This window comes from Dendronephthya gigantea, unplaced genomic scaffold, assembly GCF_004324835.1.
Source record: "Dendronephthya gigantea isolate DGI-Jeju-01 unplaced genomic scaffold, DenGig_1.0 000011F, whole genome shotgun sequence".
Taxonomy (NCBI): domain Eukaryota; kingdom Metazoa; phylum Cnidaria; class Anthozoa; order Malacalcyonacea; family Nephtheidae; genus Dendronephthya; species Dendronephthya gigantea.
The window spans coordinates 768,214-791,381 of record NW_021163021.1 but is presented as its reverse complement, the minus strand read 5'-3'; the positions used below and the strand labels follow the sequence as shown (position 1 = coordinate 791,381).

Below are 23,168 nucleotides of genomic sequence, written 5' to 3'. Positions count from 1 at the left end.
GGGCACCAGCCAGCCGTATTAGATATCATATTTACAGAGATGGGCCCAAAATAAAACAACATTTCCCTTGGCACGCTCCCATGCAGCAGTTTATGATTATTTTTCTAACCGGAACGCATGTGGGATTGAGTACCACCCTTTCTCACAAAATCACCACACATTGGGGATGTTTTATCGAACCAATCAATTCAGAGAACAGGAACCAATCGATTCAGGGATTAGCCTCTTATAGCAAACCACTTTTTGACAAGCACTTTTCGCGGGACTACGGTGGACGCGCTTTTGGCTGCTCCCGTACAATCTTCTGGTTTTAAATTTTTTAATCTTTTTATAGTCATTAACGATTACCGATTCAGTTAGTTGATAGTAGGACATAATGTGGTCCTATTCATGTGTATTGTTGAAGTCCTTTAGTGGTCTATCTTGGGCTTTGGGTAACACAGCGTGGCGAAGGTTGGTGAACTTAAATATCGCTTCGTGTAGGCCGACAAGACGTGGCTGTCGCGCTGGCTCTAACAAGGTGAGAAGTATCAAATCGATTATTAGTAGCCGAACCGAAGGGAAACTCCGTAGCATTGAACAGTCTATGCGAATCATGCCAAACAAATTCGTGTGCCAGAAACCTCTAGCTCCGTCGAGAGTGTCCTTTGTTTTGTCACTGCCGCATTATTATATAACTGGCGGTCAAATGGGTGCAAATCTAAAGAATCTTACTTATATCAAATGCCAAAACCCATGTACAGACACCGAACAGAGAGTCTCTCTACAGTTTGTCCCTAGTTTATTGCTGACCAACGTTATGTCATTGGCCCCAAAGATCGACAAGATTTGTTCCTTTGTTAAACACGCCGATCTTGACTTGTTATGTATTACAGAAACTTGGCTTCGCAATACTATATCTGACAATATTATTCAGATTCCTAACTATAATGTAGTACGCAAAGACCAAGAAAGTGGTTCACATGGTGGAGTTTGTGTCTTTGTTCACCACAATATTCATTTTAATAATTTAGTCGAACTGCAATCTCCAAATTTAGAAGTAATTTGGATTAAAATACGACCAAGACGTCTCCCGCGGTCAATTTCATGCATCATTGTCGGAATAATTTATCACCCTCCTAATTCTAATAACTCAATCCTGTCAGAGTACCTTTCAGAATGTCTGACTACCCTTGAAGGAGACTTTCCCAACTGTGGAATCATATTGACAGGCGATTTTAATCAATTTAACACTTCGCCTATTGCACGACAGTTCAAGTTTAAACAGCTCATTAAATTTCCAACTCGAGGAAATAACACCCTAGACAAAATCCTTACAAATTTGCATTCCTTTTATAAAGATGCAAATTGTCTTTCGCCGTTTGGACTCTTGGATCACTGCACAATTACAATTTTCCCGAAAGAAAGAATCAAAACTAAGTCAGAACGCATTAAAGTTTTAGTACGTGATCGAAGGCCAAGTAAAAAAGAACAACTTGGCCGTTTTCTCTCGGGCGTCAATTGGTCCAGTTTATCAGTCGATTCAGTCGAAATCCAAGCTGCCATATTTAATGATTTGATTCAGGTTGGACTTAATAATATTATGCCCGAGAAAACACGAGTTATTCATAGAAACGACGCTCCATGGATGACAACTTATCTGAAAGAGCTCATTGTTAAACGCCAAGCAGTCTGGGCACAAGGCAATCAAATGCTCTTCAAGTTCTATCGTAACCGCGTTAATAGGCATCGCAAGCGGTGCAGGCAAACTTATTATAATTCTAAAATACGTCTTTTAAAGGACAGCAAGCCAAAACGATGGTGGGACGAAGTTAAACGCATTAGTGGCCACACCCCAATGTCTGACAATAAAGATTTACTATCCATCCTTGCTCTTGAAAACATGAATATTAATGATTCTTCTCATGATGAAATTGCAAACTTTATTAACGATTCCTTTTTGGACCCACAGCAATCATATGTGCCACTTGATGAGTCTGATAAAATCCAGTATGCAAGGCCAGCATCTGGCTGTGATGTATTACAAGTGCAAGAAATTGATGTATTTATGAAATTGAAATCCCTTAACGCAAGCCAATCCCCTGGCCCGGATGGACATCAACCTTGGTTACTCAGAGAATTTGCAGAAATACTGGTCTTCCCAATTAGCCTAATTATTAACAACTCATTTCAACAAGAAACATTACCTCTTGGTTGGAAACAGTCAAACATCACCCCCATTCCTAAGGCATGTCAAATCACAAATGTAAATAAACACCTTCGTCCGATATCTCTAACGCCAATAATCTCGAAGGTGGCAGAGGAGTTTGTCCTTGAGAGGCAAGTTAGACCGGCCATTTTGGAAATCATCGACCAATTTGGAGTAGTACCCAAATCCTCTACCACAATGGCCTTAATATCTATGATACACCGCTGGGCACAGGCCACTGATCAACCTGGAAATTTAGTCCGAACAGTTCTATTTGATTTTAGAAAGGCATTTGATCTGATAGACCATAAACGACTCTCTGCTAAAATCAGACAACTTAACCTCCCTCCTTATACAATAAATTGGATCTTGGATTTCCTTACTGGCCGTATGCAGCGGGTAAAATTGAGGAACAATTGCTTTTCGCAATGGAGTGAGATTAGCGCGGGTGTACCCCAGGGTACCAAGCTTGGTCCCTGGTTATATGTACTAATGATAAATGACCTGACAACGTCACATAGCGATCCTTGGAAATTTGTCAATGACACAACTATTTCGGAAATACTGAAAAAAGGTCAACGCAGTACAATTCAGTTAGATGTTGATGATGTTCAAAATTGGACTATAACCAACCTAGCTGAACTAAACGAAGATAAAAGTAAATAACTCAGAATTGATTTTTCTAGGAATAATAATCATGGCAACACGCTAGCCCCATTACTGGTCAATGGAAAAGAACTCGAAATAGTGAACCATACTAAGATCCTTGGACTTACAGTCAGCAGTGATCTAAAGTGGAGAGCACATGTGGAGCAAATTGTGTCGAAAGCTACCAAGAGATTATATCTGATAACACAACTTAAACGAGCAAATGTCCCTATAGAAGACATAATAATGATATATTGTGCATGTATACGGTCGATTTTGGAATACGTGTCACCTGTTTTTCACAACTCGTTGCCGGTGTACCTAAGCAACGAGATTGAGAGGGTACAAAAACGGTTTTTGAGAAGAGTATACCTGGACCACGGTTATGATGACGCTATTAACATTTCGAAGTTGGATTAATTGTTTGATCGAAGATCTGCTGCGTGTCACAAACTCTTTGAACAAGCCCAAGATACAGATCATAAATTAAATTCGTTAGTTCCTCAGGAAAAAATTTGTAAATATTCCCTAAGACGATGTAGAAAATTCTCTCTACCTCGAATTCGAACTGATCGGTATAAGAACTCCTTCATAATCGCTAACAGTCTCGAACAATAGCCTAATTTGTTATAATTGTAAGATAATTATATATTAGATTTAGTCAAACTTATGCATGTATATACTTTTAGGTGTCTTTTATGTACATTGTATATAATTCAGTTTTTACGAACTGCAAACTACGATTATTAAATTCAATCAATCAATCAAACCAACAGCCCACTACATACGGATAACAGCATGCTCATACATATTTGGACTTCATCACCGATTTCACCACAAATTCACATCACACAATTTCCACTCTTTCCACAAATCACATATGCGAGCACATCGTTCCAAGACCTGCTAGCACGTTAGAAACATTCTTTCCCTAGTTATGCGTGGAGTCTGATGAAACATAACTACAGTTTTCAACGAAAAACAAAAGAAAGGGACTTGACCAGAATGTCAATAACCAGCATTCATTCTGGCCTAGGCATCTCACACATTTCCATATTGCACCTGGGTTTTGCCAAACAACAAACACATATTCGTAGCATTTCATTAATATAATTTTCAAATCCACAATTATCTAAAATATAATTTTCCAATCCACAATTATCCACAATATTCTGCATTCCACAATTCCTATGACGGAATCATATCAAATGTTATCAATCTTCATCATTGCCAATCATCTCAATTTCAAAAGACACCTTACAACACCCCTACAATGAGGGCATAGCCATCTCCACAGGTTCTGAATACCTGCAACCACATGTAAAATAAAAATATTGACAAAAATAAAAGTAAAAATATAATAATAAAAATAAAAGAACATTTAACTGTTTTCATTGTTTAGAAAAGCCTTGGGTATGTGTTTTCCCAATAATTACTCATACTAATACTTATACTATTTTCTTGTCGTGTCTTGTTGCCATATTGTGCTCCATACAGCATCTGTTGATCTGTTGTATTTTCAACTTTACCAACTCCTTTTGCTTATCTTTTATATCTCTTAATGAATGGCAGACATGTTTGCCAAATATTAAATCTCCATCCTCCTCAACTAGATTCTTTTTTTTGTTGCTCACATCATGCAGGAGTGCTAGGGACTTTGTCCAATACATTGTCTTCAATTTTCTTTCTAATTCTCAAAGCTGATCCTTCTGTCTTTGGGTGGTGGATCCAGGATAATGTAATAATTTCAATCATCATCAGAATTATATGTCATACAATCTGCTTCAGTACGGACTCCAGGTGTTGGTTTTGTTTTTACAGGGGTTATACTATCTCTTAAAAACTGAAGTTGCTCATAAAACCTCCAAGTAGGGAGATAGACCTCATTAGAACCTGCACCAATTGACATGGAGGCTTTAAACTTACCAAGCTCTTTTGGTCAAGGGTGTCAAGGGTTAAATTTAAAAGGACAATGTACTTCCTTATGTATGTACATTGCATATATAACAATTAACAAAATAATCTAAAATTTAACGACTGGAAGTGGAATAAGTATTGTATTATAAAACAAGATGCGAGACGTGCAGTAAGAAGTTGAATCCCTTATTGTTTCTCTGGCTAGGCTTTTCTTGTCTTGGCGCTTATAATCAGTGCAACTCATGCTCTGCCCAGCATCTTATCAGAAGTTCTTCTTCACCAACAGGCCTTGTTTTCTTTTTTTATGTTTTTTTGTGTGATTTTTGCTTCAACCATTTTCTCCAGAAATTTGGAGGAAAATCGCGCTAATATTTGAGCAAAACCAAAGAGGTGCGATGTTTCCACGAGAAAATTGTGGCATTGTCACCATTGAATTGCATGTAAATTACATGTGCGATTTTAAATCGCCAAAAAAATCGCGTGTGTAAATGGGCCTTAAACACTTGCTGACAAGCAAATTCTCGTCAGAATTCATATGAAATTTATTAGAGTGCAAAATTATGGCCCTGAATACATAATGTACAAGAAATATTGAATGCTAATTCAAAATCTACACAAAGTTTTGTCTAAAATCTACATAAATGTGTTAGTGCCCAAGTATTGTTTATTATACGTCAATTATCTTTTTTTTTGGATGCAAGTTTGATCCAAAATATAATTATTATGGGGCGGTATTGAGGACAAAAATATCTTTCTGTCACTTTGGCATTATGTTACGTCTGCAAGTCACGATGTGTTGGGATTATTGCATGATGTTTCTAATGAATGACATGTCATTACTTTTTGACTGTGTGATGTTACGTCGAAATTGCACTCAATCAGTGCTTTATGACCAGATGTCTTGTCCTCTCATCATGGCATTAGGGTTGTTTTTGATACTACAGTAGCATTGGGGATGGGTGTTGATATTAGAAGCATCAGAAATGTAGTGCATATCACCCCACCATACACAATACAAGCATACTTCCAAGAAACTGGTGGAGCAGGTAGAGATGGAGAACCTGCAACGGCAATGCTTTACTACAACAATCGGGATATTGCCAAGAACAAACATGCGATGCAAGAGGGTATTCGAGCTTTTTGCCAAAGCAAGGACAAATGTCTTAGAAATATATTACTAACAGCACTTGACACAGAAGAGAAATATATCAAACCAATTTTTCCCAAACATCTTTGTTGCAGTGTTTGTGACGAACAATGCAATTGTGCTAGCTGCACTGATTATAACTAATATGAATGACATTATGATACAGGTTTGATAGTCAACTATTTTGTTTAAGATACAGTTACTGTAAATAAAGAATACCTGGCCACTCTGATTATCAGAAATTTGTTTTCAAAAGATTATTATAATAATTCACCCAAAACATTTTAGTTTATAAATGTTAGGATTGTGTTAACCAACCAATTGTTTATTTAATCACATTTTATTTAAATATCTGATAACTCAATATAATCATGCCATCAGATCTTTTGCTCTAAAATATAACTATTAGATGCCAGGTATCCTTTAATTAATCTTTAACACCCCATCTTCATACTAAGGATTGTATATACCTAATTAAAAAACACAATGTTTATTTTATATTTTCACAAAGGTAATTGGAACCATATTGTAGTTCTTATATAGTTATAAGTTAATTTGTAACAATTGTCTGAATTAAACCCACTAAAGAAAAACATTTAGGATGTTATGTATACGTGGGCAAAAGGGGAATATAATGAGTAATTTGTTGAATTGTTAACTGTGAATTAAAAGGCGTAGAAATAGAAATAAAATTAAAACTAGATGGGCTAGTTGGGAATTTGTTGGACAACCGCCAACCATGTGGTGTGTTTGAAATAAAATTTTTTGTAAAAAGGGTTTTGTTAGTGTATGATGGATTTCTTCAAGAAACTATGTAGTTACGTGCATAGTAATAGGTTGTGTAGTGTTGTTGGTGGTGTTTAAATCAAAGTTATGTAAGGAGGTAGGTAGTAAAAAACAGAAGACAAGATAGGCAAGCATGCGAATCAGTATCCCCGTATGCGGCGTTTCATCCATTTGCGGACTTGTCAGCAGGGAGCAGGGTTGGCTTTGTGTGAAAGAACCGTGAAGATAAGAAGTGAGAAAAAGTGGTGTGTGTTTATAGGAGAATCATAAAGAATCAAACCTGCGTGAGAGTGTATTCGTAAAAGGTAAAATGGTAGGGTAACCCTAACCCTAACCAATGCGGTGAGCCATTTCAGAGTTGATATGAAACCGAGTGGAAATTTATTAGAATTTGGCTTGGAATTGCTTAAAAGCAGAGCTTGTGTTTGAGCTTGTGTTTGTTCGAGAGGCCTGATCGAAAAGGGGTCAGGGATTACATGTGTGTGCAAAAAATGCGTTAGTATGTTACGTCACTGAGGTCAGGTGTCAAAGTCTGTGTTGGGAATAGTGGGGGTTTACGTGTCAATTATGGTTGTGTGTGGACATCCGAGGTTTAATTGTGTTTTGGTCGTGGGTTGTACTTCATGTAGTGTGGTTGGTTATTATTGTTAAAGTTTCACTTTTTCACCGTGGTCATGAATTAATACAAGTATGGTCAAAGTGTTTTGGACTTTTGGCGAGCAATTACATAATTACAGTGCAATATTGTCATCTGTGGCTACTAAACTACCCCGGGTCCTTAAACTTCTGTGGGTCGATGTTCGTTGATGCATCAACCGTAAGGGTTTCAATCGTGATTAGGGTTGTCAATTTGAAGTAGTCAAGGTTTTTAAGGTTTGTATGTATTTTGAAGTTTTATGTGCATATACTTGTGAGTGTAAGGTTGTAGATATATAGATATCATTAGTTAGTTGGTGTTTGAATTATCATCGGTAATTCGAAGTCGATGTGGACGTTGTCATGCGTTTGAATTACTGCATATATACAACATATGGATTGTACATTATATTACATAAACATTGTTGGACGTGACTATGTTTCCCGTGACTATGTCCATGTGGTTTGATTTGAAGTGTATTTAATCCGTGTGGTTGAACATTTAGGTTTTGTTCGGGCATCTGGTCACATTTATGGCCATGTTTCAATTCTTTGTGTTTTTACAAGACCTGAACCCAATGGTGTATCATATATTCTTTGTACATAATTTAGTTGTGTTTATAGTGAAATTTTTTCCCTCTCCATGTATAAAATAAGATTGTAATTTAAACAACCAGCATTTGTTTAGTTTCAATTAGTTTCAATTACCTGCTTGTTCATTGCATCTATATCATAATGGCTTGTTGCAGGAAAATGCTTTGCAATGTTATTTTGATGTCTTGCCAGCCATTCTGTTAACTTGTCTTCATCCAAATCATTTAGTGGGTTTGATTAAATTGCAGCAAACGAATCATGTGATCTTCCAAGAACTTGACCAAAAGGCTTTAGTTTGGGCAAATCAGAAAGAATCTTCTTTTAATCTTCCAACGAAGACTTGTGTGTGAATGAGAAGTTCACTTTTCTTTAATAGAGGCTTGACTTTCAAATGCATTAACAATCTTACGAACCCCTCCAGCTGCCTTGCTCATCCTCTGAATAGCCTTCTCTGTTATGTTTGCCCCCATTAAGCGAATTAGCCCTTTAAGATCTCTGTTCCTTTTTTCTTGCAAAAGATCAATTTCAATATTCCTGTTTCTACCTCCTTCCCAATTGGCTAGGGCTGCCCATTTGCATTGATGTGCCTCAGCAGGTGAAAGCAAAACTTCATTTTGGATAGTGGTAATTAGCATTTCAATGGCATATACAATAAACCCAGAAACAGATGAAAAATAATGCAACAACTGCTTCTGGATTAATGCCAAATGCTCTCCATTCCCAGATGCCATGGCTTCCTTGCAATCGAAAAGAACCATGAATGAATGCAGAAGGTTGACAGAATACTTGAAGATACAATCTGGTGTGTTGTCATCTGAATTGCTGTCATCTAAAGATTTGTCATCACTGCAGCCATGGAAAAGGAACTCATCTAGAAACTTGTCTAAAACATTCATTAGGTGGTTTTTCTTTTCTTCTTCACTTTTACTACCTGGAAGAAGAGGATTGTTTTCTTTGGGGAATCACTCTCACTTTCCACACCAAAGAACTCAATCAAGAATTCAACAAGAAAGCAACTGCCAACACTCATGAATAGCTGCTCGCACGCTTCATGATTTTTAACATCGACAGTCACATTACGTCTGTTCAGGACTTCACGGAAGTATCGCAATGTGCCATTTTCTCTTCCTGAGTTCTTCTAAAGTCTCTTGAAGATGGACTATAAATGTTATAAAAATATTTATTCCACTAACTGTTAATTACACTTAATGACTCTTTGATTCCCAAAGTTGTATGAATTAATGAAGCTCTTTCTTAAAATAAGTGCAATTAGTATGTATGACACTTGCTTGGCTAATATAATTTAAAACAATAATGTGTGTTTTTAAGTATAAATGGCCATGCATGCAATAAATTTGGATTGCAATCTTTACACTGGGATATTTTAAGTTGCACTCTTGCAATAGTATTAAAAGCAATTAATTTATCAGTAATATTCTTGCAGTTTTGCATGGTGAATCACAATATAAATAAATTTGCTTGTAGTTCCACCACATAAATTAAAAAATATTATAAAAATTATGTGGTGTTACTACATACAGCGAAATTTGTACATAATAAATTGACCTACAAGTAATAAATTGGGCATTAAATTACATGCATGGAAATAGGAAGCATCTCAACTTTAGGGGGGGGCACTAGCTTTTATCTGTGATTAATTGTCAAAGCTGCTAGGTTAAGAAACAAAATTTGGTGGATGGCCCCTGGGCCACACGCTCCTCATTACATGCATTACAATCCATAAAGTATAAAATTTACCTTAAGGAAGCTTCTTTTAGTGTGCCATCCAACAATTCTATATGGGTACAAATGATCCAATTGCTGTTTAGGAGTATGGCATCCTGAACGAAGATCCCATGCACCAGCAAACCTTACTCTGGTCAACTCATCTCCAAAACATGGAATTTTGACATCTTTTAAAGGGTCAGATTCAGAAGTAATTGGTGGAATATGTGCTCTAGGTGCATCTGGGGATGTAGGTACCTGGATTATTTCATGGGAAACAGTTAAGGAAGGTTGTCAAAAGTCAAAGATGCCACTTGCACTGTACACATCCTCTGTCCACTGTTCCAATTGATCCAGAACATCCACACAGTCACTGTACTTTTTCTCGTCCTTCTGAAGAACTGGCAATGTCATAATTTTAGACTTCAGTGCTGTATTTTCCACATATTCATGAAGTAAGAGTTGCTGTGGAATGTATTGCTTCAACCTAAATAGTTCTGTAAACTTCTGAGCCAGAACTTGTGCAATAAACACTTTGTATCAATTTCAAATTGTTGCAATTTCTGCACTAGACAGAGCAACAAGTTCCCTAAAATTGCATTTTGCAATGTCTTTCTGTGGACCATTTTCAGGTAGGTGATCACTTGATACTCTGTTAAAAACCATACTGGTTGCAACTGCATGCATACTCTTGTTTTGATGGTCTGATCTCATGTCATGTACTTTTTCTTCCCAGTCTATGTTATCTACCACATATACAAATTTCATCCCAGATTTCACCAACTCGACAGCCTGATCCAAAAAATGTTGTCCAATGTCATCAAGAACAGCAAACGTGGTTGAGATACTCAGACAGAAACCATATTTGTTGAGCTGATCAATCAACTAAATTAAGATAAATACAATTATTTATATATATATATATTTAAATTTAATCACATAAGAAGTAAGGAACATACATTTTTAGTAGCATTTCCTTCTGTCAGAAGAATGGTATTGATTCGCTGAATTCTGCTCAAGTCACGACACCTCGTGAACATGATTATCCCATAAACAATACGTATTGGTGGCAATTTATTTTCTGCGTCCAAACAAGAACAATCAAACAAACTTGACAGTATTCTTGCGACAATAGGGCATTGCGGTGAGATTTCATTTACAACCTCGGTCATCCAGTTAGGGTCACTCAATCCTGTGTACGCTCTATTTCTTAACACGAATGGTATATCTTTACGGGAAATATTCATCAACTCTTTGTTTGCCTCTTTTAAGATATTGTCACATCCATTTCTCGCACACAAGGGATTTTTATTCTGTAAAACAATTAATAAAGCGCATCGGTAAACATAAAATATAAAAGCTGTAACACTTTAAAAAACATGAATTATTCATTAACGCTTTAACATACAAAAAGTATAGATGTCAGTTGGCAAATTATGCAAATATATCTATGCTTTATACCTCTTCGTCACGACTTGTATTCGATGATGGTTGATCAAAATTCAGCAAAGATCTTGCCGAATGCACAGGTCTGAACAATCGAGATGTTGGTGGTTGGGATACCGACAGAGATACTTTTATGCATCGTTTTACTCTACTTTGCTGCCGATATCCATCTTTTGTTTTCTTTATAACATTTTGAAATTCTGTTAAGTTTTTCAGTGTTCTTTTGCGTTTAATAATGCAAAATATATTTGACAAATTTGGTTTATTTTTACACCATTGTTAAGTTCATTTATTTCTCTTTCAAATGACACGTTGTACGTGTAATTTAGTTGAAAAATGAAGAAGTACTGGATCAACAAAAAAAGTTCATAAAAATCACCATTTTCCGCCGATGGGAACTGGACATTTGTTTTATTGAAAATTAGTCCCAAAGGGCTTTAAAATCTAATCATTACTGATAACTAGAACGCAAATTTATTGCAAAAATTCTGCTTATTCAATGTTCAAGGATACAAGTTTGAAGAACACAATGCCTCCATTAATTAAATTTGCATTTTCTTTTGTGTGGAGGTCTCATTTCGAATTCCCATCGGCGGAAAAATTTCATTTCGAGCAACAATTTTTAAAAGACAATAACTTGGACAGGTTTGGTCGTGTCGATATAAGAATGGTATAATTTTAAACTAGATAAGTTAATCTTTGCTGCTATATAAAAATTATATTGTTTACTTTAGTATTTTATACACAGCAGCTTGTCAAAGATGGATTCGAATTTTTTTATACACACTGTATATGGCTTGTGAAATTTGAGACAAAAATGTGCAAGGCCAATATGTGTTGTGCGCATCGAAGACAATAAAGTCATTCATGACTTAGCAAGATGAATAAAGTCATTCATCTTACTAAGCCAACAATACCTAGCAAAAAATTTTTGTCACCTCCCAGATTCTGGGAGACACGTGACCAGACAATACCAAGGTCTTTTCTCAGCGGGTGTTCCCCCAAGAGTGAGCACAGCGAGTGAGCACAGAGAAAAGACTCTGGGTACGAGGTTGGGTTTTATATAATATGGCAAAATATTTTGACAATGGAATGGATATTCTGCATCCTAAGTGTTTTAAAGTGCCTAGACCTGTTGGATGCAAGATTCAATAATGTGTGGATAGCTAAGGAGGGAAATCTTGGATCCATTGCAACACAAGGGACCACAACAGAGGCTATCAATTGAATTCCGCCATGATGTGTACAAGTACTTGTTTCATGGTCTCGGGAAAGTTTCCAACCAAAAGCACTGGACTTTGTTTGAAGTCTCAGATTTTGACCACTGAGAACTTCCAAAGGAGTGGCATGTACTAAAACACGGAACAGCAATCCAGAACACTGGAACAGCTCCGGAACAGTCCGGAATAGCTCCGGAACAGTCCGGAACAACCCGGAACAGCTCCAGAACAAGCGGGCTGTTCCATTTACTCCTAGCACAGTGTTCTAGAAAACTTAGAACACTGTTCTGAAACTATGAAATAAACACTGCCTTCTGGAACAGCGGTCGAACAGCGACGGCAGCTAATAATGAGTAATTGATTATAATGTAATACTGTTCAATTAGGTTTGTTCTAAAATATTAGAACTATTAGAAATATCACAGATTCTCGCCCGTCGTATACTTGTATGTAGAACGCCAGCATTCAAAGTTTTGACAGGTGAAACTTCAAATTCGATTTACTAGAAGTCTTCCCAGCCTTTAAGCGATACCTTTAAGTTTAACTTTTATTATTGTACTAAATTCATAGGATTGATAAAATACGACAAGTTGTCTTTTCGACCATTAATTTGAAGGAGTATATTTTAGCCATTGTCGTCGCGTTGGCGTTCTAAATCTTGAGCTCCCTATTATCCCTTACAACGCAAAGATGAAAAGTTAAACTACAAGTTTGGCTCACCAGAAGCGTTTTTCGCGACAAAGCATGTAGACGCAGTGAATAGCACACAACGAATCTTGTTCGTAATTTGAAAAGGTTTATTTCAAAAAGTTTGCTCTGGCTATCATCGTTGCGTTGCCGTCGTGCATGCTTAATATCTAAAGTATTACTTCAGTGACTGGCAGAAAGTCAATAACTTTACAAGATACCCTCTGAACAATTAACACAATGTACTATTACAGCAATTTAAATGTACAACAGCAGTGGCACTACTGTCCAAAGCGTAAACATATGTTTTTCAATATATCCCCCTAAAAATGTAAACACAACAAAGCGATTTAAGTTTAACAATATGGATTATAGCAAGTTCAGCGATGCTCAATTGGTGGCTGTATGTTCACATCTTTAATCCAAATTCAGTACGCAAATAAGCTTGGTGAACGGATGTTATTTTATCACTAAGGTTGCCTGGAATTTGAAGAGAACATGGTACAAATGAGGGTTCCACTGCCTTAATGCAGTTCACTTTTAAATGATAATGTGCTGCCGTTTCTCGGTTTGGGGTTCGCAGCTCCCCGCTTTTACGATCATTAAAGAGTCGACGCTCCTCTCTTGCAACGCAATAATCGAATGGAGGATGTTGTAAAGCGCTTTTGGCAGATTTTAAAGACCCACGGCAACCTTGACAAACCTTTATTCTCGTGTTCATCTTCTTCAAATAAAACGGGTTGGTGTTGGGTGACTGGGCCTGTAGGGGTGCTGGTTCCGTGTATGTACGTTTTACTCGCTCAGCAACTGGAAGTTTTGCTTCCCTTTTGTATGTAGGTGGTTTACCTCCTTTGCGTCCAGGGTTTTGGGGCATGTCTGTTTTTGCGGTCGCTGTAAGTTTCACACCTTTTTTGGAGAAATTCTGCCGAAACCAAGACAAAAAGGCAGATAGTTCCCCATTTTGCTGTGCCGTTGCGACGGAATGAGCACAAATCCTGATACCGTTAAAATGAGGACAATTCTTTTCACAGATACTCCCCTTGTTTTTTCCTGGCGCAACAAGATGAGGACGTTCTTTAAGCCTTGTACTTTCAACCATTCGTGCTTTTGAATCACACCCTGGGGCAGGAACAATTCCATTTGGCTTGCCCAAAAGAAGTTTTGCTTTATCATATATACCCTTAACAGTCTCCGGTGGTTGGTCGGTGAAGAACTGGCTAAATTCGTGCAGTCCCATCATTTTTTCGTACTTTTTATTTGCGGGAGATGCAAAATTTGCGGGAGATGCAAAACCTTTGGCCAAGTTTAGTTTGTCTGTACGTGGATTTGGCACCCTATCAACGACAACCGTCTGGCGAGGTAGAGAGGAAACGAATCCTATATCAGCATTTTCATCTAAACAATTCTCTTCCAAGCCATCAGACATTTCCGGGGTGGCTTCGGTATTACCAGAATCCTCGTCAAAATCAAGCATGGAAATTGCTGCTTTGGCAAGAATGGACAAACCGTGAGTGGCAGTATCATTCGTCGAAAATGCGGAAGGTGAGTGGTCGTCCAGAGTGCATATCTTAAGGGTTTCTGAAGTACACGTTGCAGTTAGAGATACATCGGCTTGAAGAACCATTTTAAGGTATGATTCCTTCTCGTCTTCGCTCATCTGAAACCAGGTTTCCTCCATTAGCTGCAAATGCGATAAGCCATGGTGTAGTTGGTAGGGTCCCTTGTTAATGATTGCCCATCGAACATTTCTCGCTTGTCTCTCCGTTAGAGCTCTCATGGATGCTACAAATTTGTCCACAGAAGACTCTTTGTGATCAGTTTCACTGCTTAATAAGCTGTTGGCACACTCAACCCTGTTAATAACAATATCAATATTTTTTATTGTACACGCAAGAACAAACAAACAAAGGACGGTACAAACCGTCGGTAGGACATGCAACAAAAACTTACAACATTAATACACGAGTAATATATGATTTATACATGAGACTGGTTTTCAAACTCAGAATACTCAATAACCATTTTTGCCGTAATGCTTATCTTAATATGTTGAATGGCAATGCTCATCGGCAATGCTTATCTTAATATGTTGAATGACAACGTCATTCCACAACTCATCGAAATGTTTAACAATGCAACCAATTTCAGAATGGCCCTTTCTAAAATCTTTGGTGGGACATTAATTTGTTAATTAACTGCTAATTAATTCCATCTCATTTTTTAAACTCCTAATTATTATCATTTAAAAATAAATTTGTTCGCTGACCAATGCTTCCAATTTGGGCCTTTGCATATTGCTTTGTTTGTGAAAATTAAAGGACAATGGCAAGCAAATTTTTTATTTTCTCATTGGAAAGATCATGCAAAAATAGACCGAATGGCTGTTTAATGTTCTATCTCTTTTGTTTGCGAAATTATACGAGTTTGAAAGTGGTTTGAAGACATAAAACATGCGCCATTTTGAAAAAATATAGATTGCTGATTCAGCGAAAATCTTCATCTTTTGTATTTATAGTTAGCACAACTCTTATATTCTGTTATCTTATTGTTAGCAAGTTTTAAGCCATATTACAAAATTGGCACAAGGGACCTAGGAATGAATCTGTTGCCATAGCTACAAAATTAGACATGTCTTTCAATGTGTCCCGTCTTATACTATATGTGTGCGAAGTTTTATTTAAATTGAATGAATAGTAACTGAGCTATGATGAATTTGAATATTGAAAACATCCACAACCCATCCAATAACGTCATAATTTGCGCTGAATCAGCAATCTATATTTTTTCACAATGGCGCATGTTTTATGTTTTCAAACTCGTATAACTTCGCAACCAAAAGAGATAGCATATAACATTAAACAATAAAAAAATTGATTGCCATTGTCCTTTAATTAAACAAGAACTAACGACCTCTGCACGAAGAATGCGGTACGTTATGCAACAATACTATTAAAGTGGAAAACTAGCCTTGCCATAACGACTGAAGTGGAAACTAGAAATTTATCACTAGCAAGACGTGAAACTTGTACTTTTAAGTTGAAAACAACTCATATTGATTTTACATAAAAGGGACCTAGTAAAGAGATTGTAGTTATGGCAACACCATTTCACTGTTCGATAAAATATTTGTTTAAGCTTTATGCAGTACTGCGCTCCCTGCTTGAGTTTGGAACACCCAAAGTTTTGTCATTTGAAAGTAACAGTTTATAACGTAATCTGATAATGTTGTCAAGTAGTAGCAAAGATATTTGAATATGGTAGTTGTTTTGACTGCGTCTTAACTGACCAAATAAACGGACTTTGATGAGAAATTGAATGAGGCTTGCAGTCTAAGTCAAACTTGAGTCTGATCCTGAAAACCTGGTAAAACAGTAAAGTTTTTGTTCTTGCAATGCAAGGCAAGAAAGGCTAAAGGCCGGCGCACACTAGAGCTATGTGCTTAGCAAAAAGTCATTCGTGGCCATTGGCATAAGCCAGTTGCTCTCGTGTGCGGGCGACTTTTCTAGTGACTTACGTCATTCGTGCCAAAAGTCGCCGGAAAAGTAGCCCGCACACGAGAGCAACTGGCTTACGCCGATGGCCACGAATGACTTTTTGCTAAGCACATAGCTCTAGTGTGCGCTGGCCTTAACACACAACACTGATTTGGCGCTTCCTCTACGGGTATATAGAAACCTTTATCAACCATTGTAATACTAAATTGCTACTACGTTAAGGATATGGGTGCATGCAGTTGCTTTTTGTTACATGGATAATATGTTATGTACTCCTTTACAATACCTACCTGTGACAAATGAGACAATGCGATGAAAATCTTGTGCTCCAGTTGCGTTGCGAGAATCCTTGTGATCATAGTAACGCCTGTGTATAGTTAACCAGTTTCTGGTGAGGTTACTAGTATCAAATGATGCTCTCCTGCCTACCCTTTCATATACTCCTTCCTCGTTGATCTGATAAAAGAACTGATGCTGACCGTAATTTATCCAAGACCCACAGTCATCAGCAAGGACATCATGATTTTTGAGCTTTGAAGTGTCAACAATAGGGCCATTTATACGAGTGAAAATAAGCCGCAGCCTAAATAAGCCACGGCTTAAATAAGTCGCGAAGACTGCGTTTATACGGCATTTTAAAAAAATGAATGTGATTGGTCACAAACCGTCGTATAAACGACTCTCGCAAGTCGCTATCGCAATTTGACGTCGCAATATTTGTAAACATGGCCACAGAGGAACTGTGACATGGCTCGCACAAGGAAAAAAGCAACGCAGAGAGCGATACTGTTGAGAAAAAGAGCGATTTTGCGTTATCTTTTCACTTCCGAACTTGGTTTGGCCACAAAGCTTGCACTAACACAGGAAGTGTTGAAGTACAATCGCCTCTGGAAGTTATATGAGCGAAATTATATAAACTCCACAAATAAAATATTAAAACAACATCAACAAAACCAATGGCAATGAAAACTCAACAAACATTTAATTTTGTTGCATTAGCTGCCTTTCAAATGACAAATGTTATTTCTATTGCTGATTACGATAGCTTGTTATATTTTTGTTTTTGTGTCTGTGTGTTTTTAAGTTGTAAATAATACTGGGAGAAAAAGTTGAAAGAGCACATACCCCAGCAGAAGTGACACAATTGTCCAGTTGTTCAGCAATTGCATTTTCTGCGCATATGACAAGAAACTGCCTTTCTTCTGACTGTGGCCACGTCGTTCGCTTAGCTTTTGGCGTGACTACAGACGGGCAAGAGCCTGTTTTTGCAATGGTAACGGCAGGAACGTCTATGCAGTCGATACTGGACGCCATGTTTTGAAGTATAATTTGGTCGCGAAAGCGTTTATACTGAAGCTTTGCGATTTAAATTAGCCGCGGCTTATTTTGGACAAGCCCTGAATCCTCAGCTAATTTAGGCCGCGGCTTATTTTAGTCGCGAACAAATTGTCCATTTATACGACTCTTCGCGACTTATTTAAGCCGCGGCTTATTTAGGCCCCTGCTTATTTTCACTCGTATAAATGGCCCTAATGAATGCTCTGTTACTCATCACACATCTTGGGGGTATACTACATATGAAGGAAGGGTCTGGTGGATCTACAACCAATGTATTTAATGTGTGAAACAAAACTTCATCCTTTTCCTTTTTTACTACTTAATTACTGCACCTTTCAGGTTGGTTTTATGAATAACACTTCTGCTTTTTCCTGTTTGGTGATTTAAGCCTTGAAAATTAGGTGACACACACAAAATTATACATACTGTAATGTAGTTATGTTACTCGGAACTCTCATGATTAAAAACATATATATTATGTTACACTAGTAAAATATTAAAAGCAAACTTTTCTAAGCTTTCGGACGAACGCGTCCATCATCAGGGAATAACTGGCGTAAAACAAATTCTAGCCTTAAATACGGTCTACAAATGTGCATACATTAATAATTATAATATAAGTTAAAAAGTTAAAACCTAAGAGGAAGGGTACCAAAAGCCCAATTATATAACACAGTACTCTCTGTTTAAAGAATGACAATAGTTCATAGTTCTTATTTCTTTAAAATCGGCTTATAAACATCAGGAAGTATCCTACCATTATCTCTGTTCGAAATACTGTTACCCGATTGCTCAATCATACATGCTTCTTTCCATTTACGTTGCGCCCATCTGCTCTCTTTACATAATAATTTTGAATCGTTCCATGCTATACCATGCTCACAATCATACCCATGCTTAGCCAAAGCTGACTTTTCAATCTTCCCCAAACGGACTGCTGCCTTGTGTTCCTTCTCTCGCGTTCCAAAAGCTCGTCCTGTTTCACCAATGTATTCTACATCACAGCCCGCACAGGGGATGCTATACACCACCCCTGTCTGTTCTTGGATTGATAATACATCCTTTGGTTTTACTAACTGTTTTTTCAACGTGCATACCGGCCTCATTGCAACTTTAAATCCGTTTTTAATTAATGTCCGTTTTAATCGTTCCGTTGTACCTTGAATATACGGAAGGACTACTAAACCATTGCCCTTATCCAGGTCTGTTGGTTGTTCAGCATCGCCCACTGATAAATTACCACTTCCAATTTCCCTACAAATTCTCGTTAACATTTCTTTAGGGTAACCGTTGCCTCTCAAAACTTTATATACTCGTTTCTCTTCTTGCTTTTTCTCCTTCGCATCATTACATACGCCAACTGCTCTCATAAAGAGTGTCCTCGCAACCGCATTCTTATGCTGCCTTGGATGATGGGAATCGAACGGTAAATATCGATCCGAATGCGTCGGCTTTCAGTGTACCTTTGTGTGGATCATACCATCATCACTAACTTTATTTAGCGTATCAAGTAACGCAAGGCCTTCCTTCTTATTATATCTCTCCACTGTAAACTTAATGTGATCACTTTGAGTGTTCAAATGGTCATGGAAGTTAGAAATCTGCGATTTCTTCAGTGCTGTGATCGTGTCATCCACAAATCTGTAATAAAACCTCGGACTATCAACAAAACTATTCAACGCTTTGATTTCCAATTCTTCCAGTAGTAACCAAATGACTTTGAGTAGTTGCTCTCGACCCAGGATTTTGCGCGCATTTATGTATTGTCGAAATTTGGATTCGTTCCTGTCTGTCCGGAAAGATTTTTGTTCCGGGGGAATAATTAAGCGTGCGTATGTTTAAAAAATTAAAGGGGGACGTACGGATTATATCTTCTAAATTGTAACGCGTGTGCAATCTGGTGCAACATCGATGTGCTGGAGTGCGAATGCAAACTGCCAAGTTATTGAACAAAATTTTCCCTAAAATACAAGGTAAGTATGGTTTTTTTCTTTTCTGCGGATGTCCATCAAGGTGATGAACTTTTTAGTATTTACTCGAGAGGTAAACAATGTGCTTTTATGAGTTTACCGGCGCTTCTTACGGCCCGGAATTTTCCCTTATCGTTGTGGTCGAAGATTACATTTAATAATGTCTTATTACAAGGGGACAAAATGTACATAAAAGCTCTTAATAAGGGCTTTATAGTCTTACCGTCAGGTGCAGATTTTTTGTCTGTGGAAAACTTAGCAACATATGTTAGTGTTTCATATTGCACGAACATGTCAAATGGTTTTTCGTATGAGGTATGTCCTGTACAGGGAAAAACTACATCTCCAATGACAAATAGTGATTTACCCATTGTTGTGGAACCCTTTGAGGGACAAAATAACACAATTGAAGTAGACATTGACACACAAAAAATGGCAATAAGCTGCTTACGCAGCAAAAAGCAACAACATCACCTATGAGGGTGACAAACATTGATCTGCCCATTGTGGTGGAGCCCATTGAGGCACAAACTAATGATCTGCCCATTGTGGTAGAGCCCATTGAGGCACAAACTAATGATCTGCCCATTGTGGTAGAGCCCGTAGTAGTAGATGTGATTTTTTTTTTTTGGGGGGGGAGCGTGAACCAGCACACTTTTATTATATTTTAGTATTACAAAAAGTGACGTCACATCCTGTTTACGCAAGAAATCATGCTCTACGGACGGGGGTACCATAACATTAACCGTCCAGATTGTTCAAAAAATGAGATCAGTGTGAAAAAAAGGAAGTGTGCTGGTTCACGTTTGCGTGTCATGTGACCTGTATTAAAGATATTAACTTAATTAAATCAAGTTAATGGTAAACAGGTCACACATCAGCGTGTGGTGACGGAGCGAAGGAGATGTTACCCGAAGCCTTGGTTGAGCCGACTGAGTGAATTTGAACTTCGCGCTAATATTTATGCACGTGATGATGGTGGTGTCATGTTCGCCGAATGACGTCATAGCAGGGTCAAAGGTGCGGAGGGAAAATATCCGATCACTGTCGCGGTTGACGATGGTGTAGTAAAATTAAAATGTGATTAGTAAAAGCCGAATTACAAGTTAAGTGGTTGTTTGATGCTTTCTTGCGAAAACGAATATGAAATTTTTGGAGTTGCTTGAACTATTTGTCATATAAATCAATAAAATAAAGAGGATGAAACAACAGAGGATGTGAAGAAGTGCGTTGACGTGTCCCCATGTCATTCCAGTGTATGTGAAGACGAAAAATTTGCGATCAGTGTCAAAAAACACAAGAGTGTGCCTGTTCACACGTGTATTATGCGTGATATGTTCATGATACTTAATACATAAGACCTCAATACGGGTCAAAGGTGGGGGGAAAAAGTCGAAGCGTTGACGGGTAACGATAGCGTAGTAAAATTAAAATGTGTTTAGTAGAACTCGCATTGCAAGTTAAGCGGTTGTTTGATGCTTTCTTGCGAAAATGAGTATGAAATTATTGGAGTTAGTTGAACGATTTGTCATGAAAATATATAGAGAATGAGACTGTGAAAAAGTGCGTTGACGGGTGACAATGGCATTCCAGTGTATGTGAAGACAAAAAAATTGCGATCAGTGTCAAAAAAGAGCATGTCGCGGGTTTACACGTTTAAAGCCCGTTTTCCACTAGGCGAATTTTTTCGCTGGACACAAAGTGATATCTGAAATCCGGTGATATAATCGGTTTGCGGATAAATTCGCTGCGAAAAAGTGGAATCGCTTCCTACTTTTTTTCTGTTCGCGCGAATAAATTCGCCCAGGGGAGAACGGGTTTAATAATACTTATGCATGATACTAATATTAGTTCATTATGTTTACCAAACGAGATTAATGTGATTCAAAGGCGAGATGAAAAGAAAACCGATGCGTTGATGGGTGACGATGGCATTCCAGTGTAGACGAAGTAAATCGGTGTAGACGGAAAAAAATGCGTTGATGTAATATAATAAAACTATTGTGTTTGGTAAATCTTGCATTGCAAGTGAAGCGGTGGTTTGATGCTTCTTTACAAAATGAATATGAAATTATTGTAGTTGTTGAACGATTTGTCATGAAGGTCAATAAAGTTCACAGGTTTAATAATAATTATGCGTTATACCTATGTTAGTTCATTATGTTGGCCAAACCAGATTAATGCGATTTAAACGTGGGAAAAAACCTGAGCCAAACCGATGCGTTGACGGATATCACTGACGTGATGAAATAAAACTGTTTAGTAAATCTCGCATTGCAATTCAAGTGAAGCACTGGTTTGATGCTTTTTTGCGAAATGAATATGAAATTATTGCAGGTGATTAAACGATTTGTCATGAAGGTCAATAAGAATAAGACAGTGTATGTGTACACGAAAAAATTGCGATTAGCCGGGTGTCAAAAAAGAGCGCGCCGCGGGTTATGATACTAATTAATATGAGTTCATTATGTTTGCCAAACGAGATTAATGCGATTCAAAAGTGAGGAGAAAAGAAAACCGATGCGTTGATCGGTGACAGTGGCATTCCAGTGTACGTGTAGACAAAAAAATGCGATTAATGTCAAAAAAGAGTGCGCCGCGGGTTCAGTGCTTAGAGGTGTAATAATACTTACGCGTGATATTAATATTAGTTGATTATGTTCGCTAAACGACATTAATGCGAATCGATTGAAGGTGGGAAAAAATTGAGAAAATCGATGCGTTGACGGATATCACTGTCGTGATAAAATATAACTGTGTTTACTAAATCTCGCATTGCAAGTGAAGCGCTGTTTGATCGGTACTCATGTCCAGAATTAATATCAAATTATTGGAGTTGTTGGAACAATTTACTATGAAAATCAATAGAATAAAGAAAATGAGACGGTGTGAAGACGAGGAGTGTCGGTGGGTGGTGCATTGGTTCAAGAAAGGCGAGAGTACAGACCTAGAATGCGTCGGATACCGTGTTGTTGCATGTGGATATGTAGCCAGAGATGTTCGTTCGAGCAAATGCGCGCCTACTTGACCACGGAACAAGTAGAAGAAATTGAACAAATATTATATTAAGGTTGGTTTCTAGCTGCCCATAAGACTATATGTATAGGCAGTTTTATTTTTAAAACCTTAAAGCATGATGTGTTGTTTAGGGTTTAATCAAGGTCGTGTGCATTGGTTAAATAACGAAGGCGTGGATACGCTATGGCTGTGCCGCAAAGATTCAGTACTCGGTTAAGGACAAATTGAACTTTTTTTAGTATTATTTTAACACCTTTTTTATAGGAATAGTTTTTTTACGTATTATATAATATATCTCATATACATTGCCAATATTATTATAAAGAGTACTGATGTTACAATATAATCTTTATA

The 23,168-nt window shown here is 37.5% G+C and overlaps 2 protein-coding genes across 2 annotated transcripts; one reads left to right on the top strand and one right to left on the bottom strand.

Annotated features, from left to right (window-relative positions):
- The first annotated feature begins 376 nt into the window (after positions 1–376).
- LOC114518590 lies at positions 377–2,854 on the top strand. Its single transcript, XM_028538609.1, has one exon. It carries the CDS (start codon positions 377–379, stop codon positions 2,852–2,854), a length of 2,478 nt encoding a protein of 825 aa, XP_028394410.1.
- A 15,685-nt stretch (positions 2,855–18,539) lies between these two features.
- LOC114518589 lies at positions 18,540–19,196 on the bottom strand. Its single transcript, XM_028538608.1, has one exon. It carries the CDS (start codon positions 19,194–19,196, stop codon positions 18,540–18,542), a length of 657 nt encoding a protein of 218 aa, XP_028394409.1.
- Between the last annotated feature and the right edge of the window lie 3,972 nt (positions 19,197–23,168).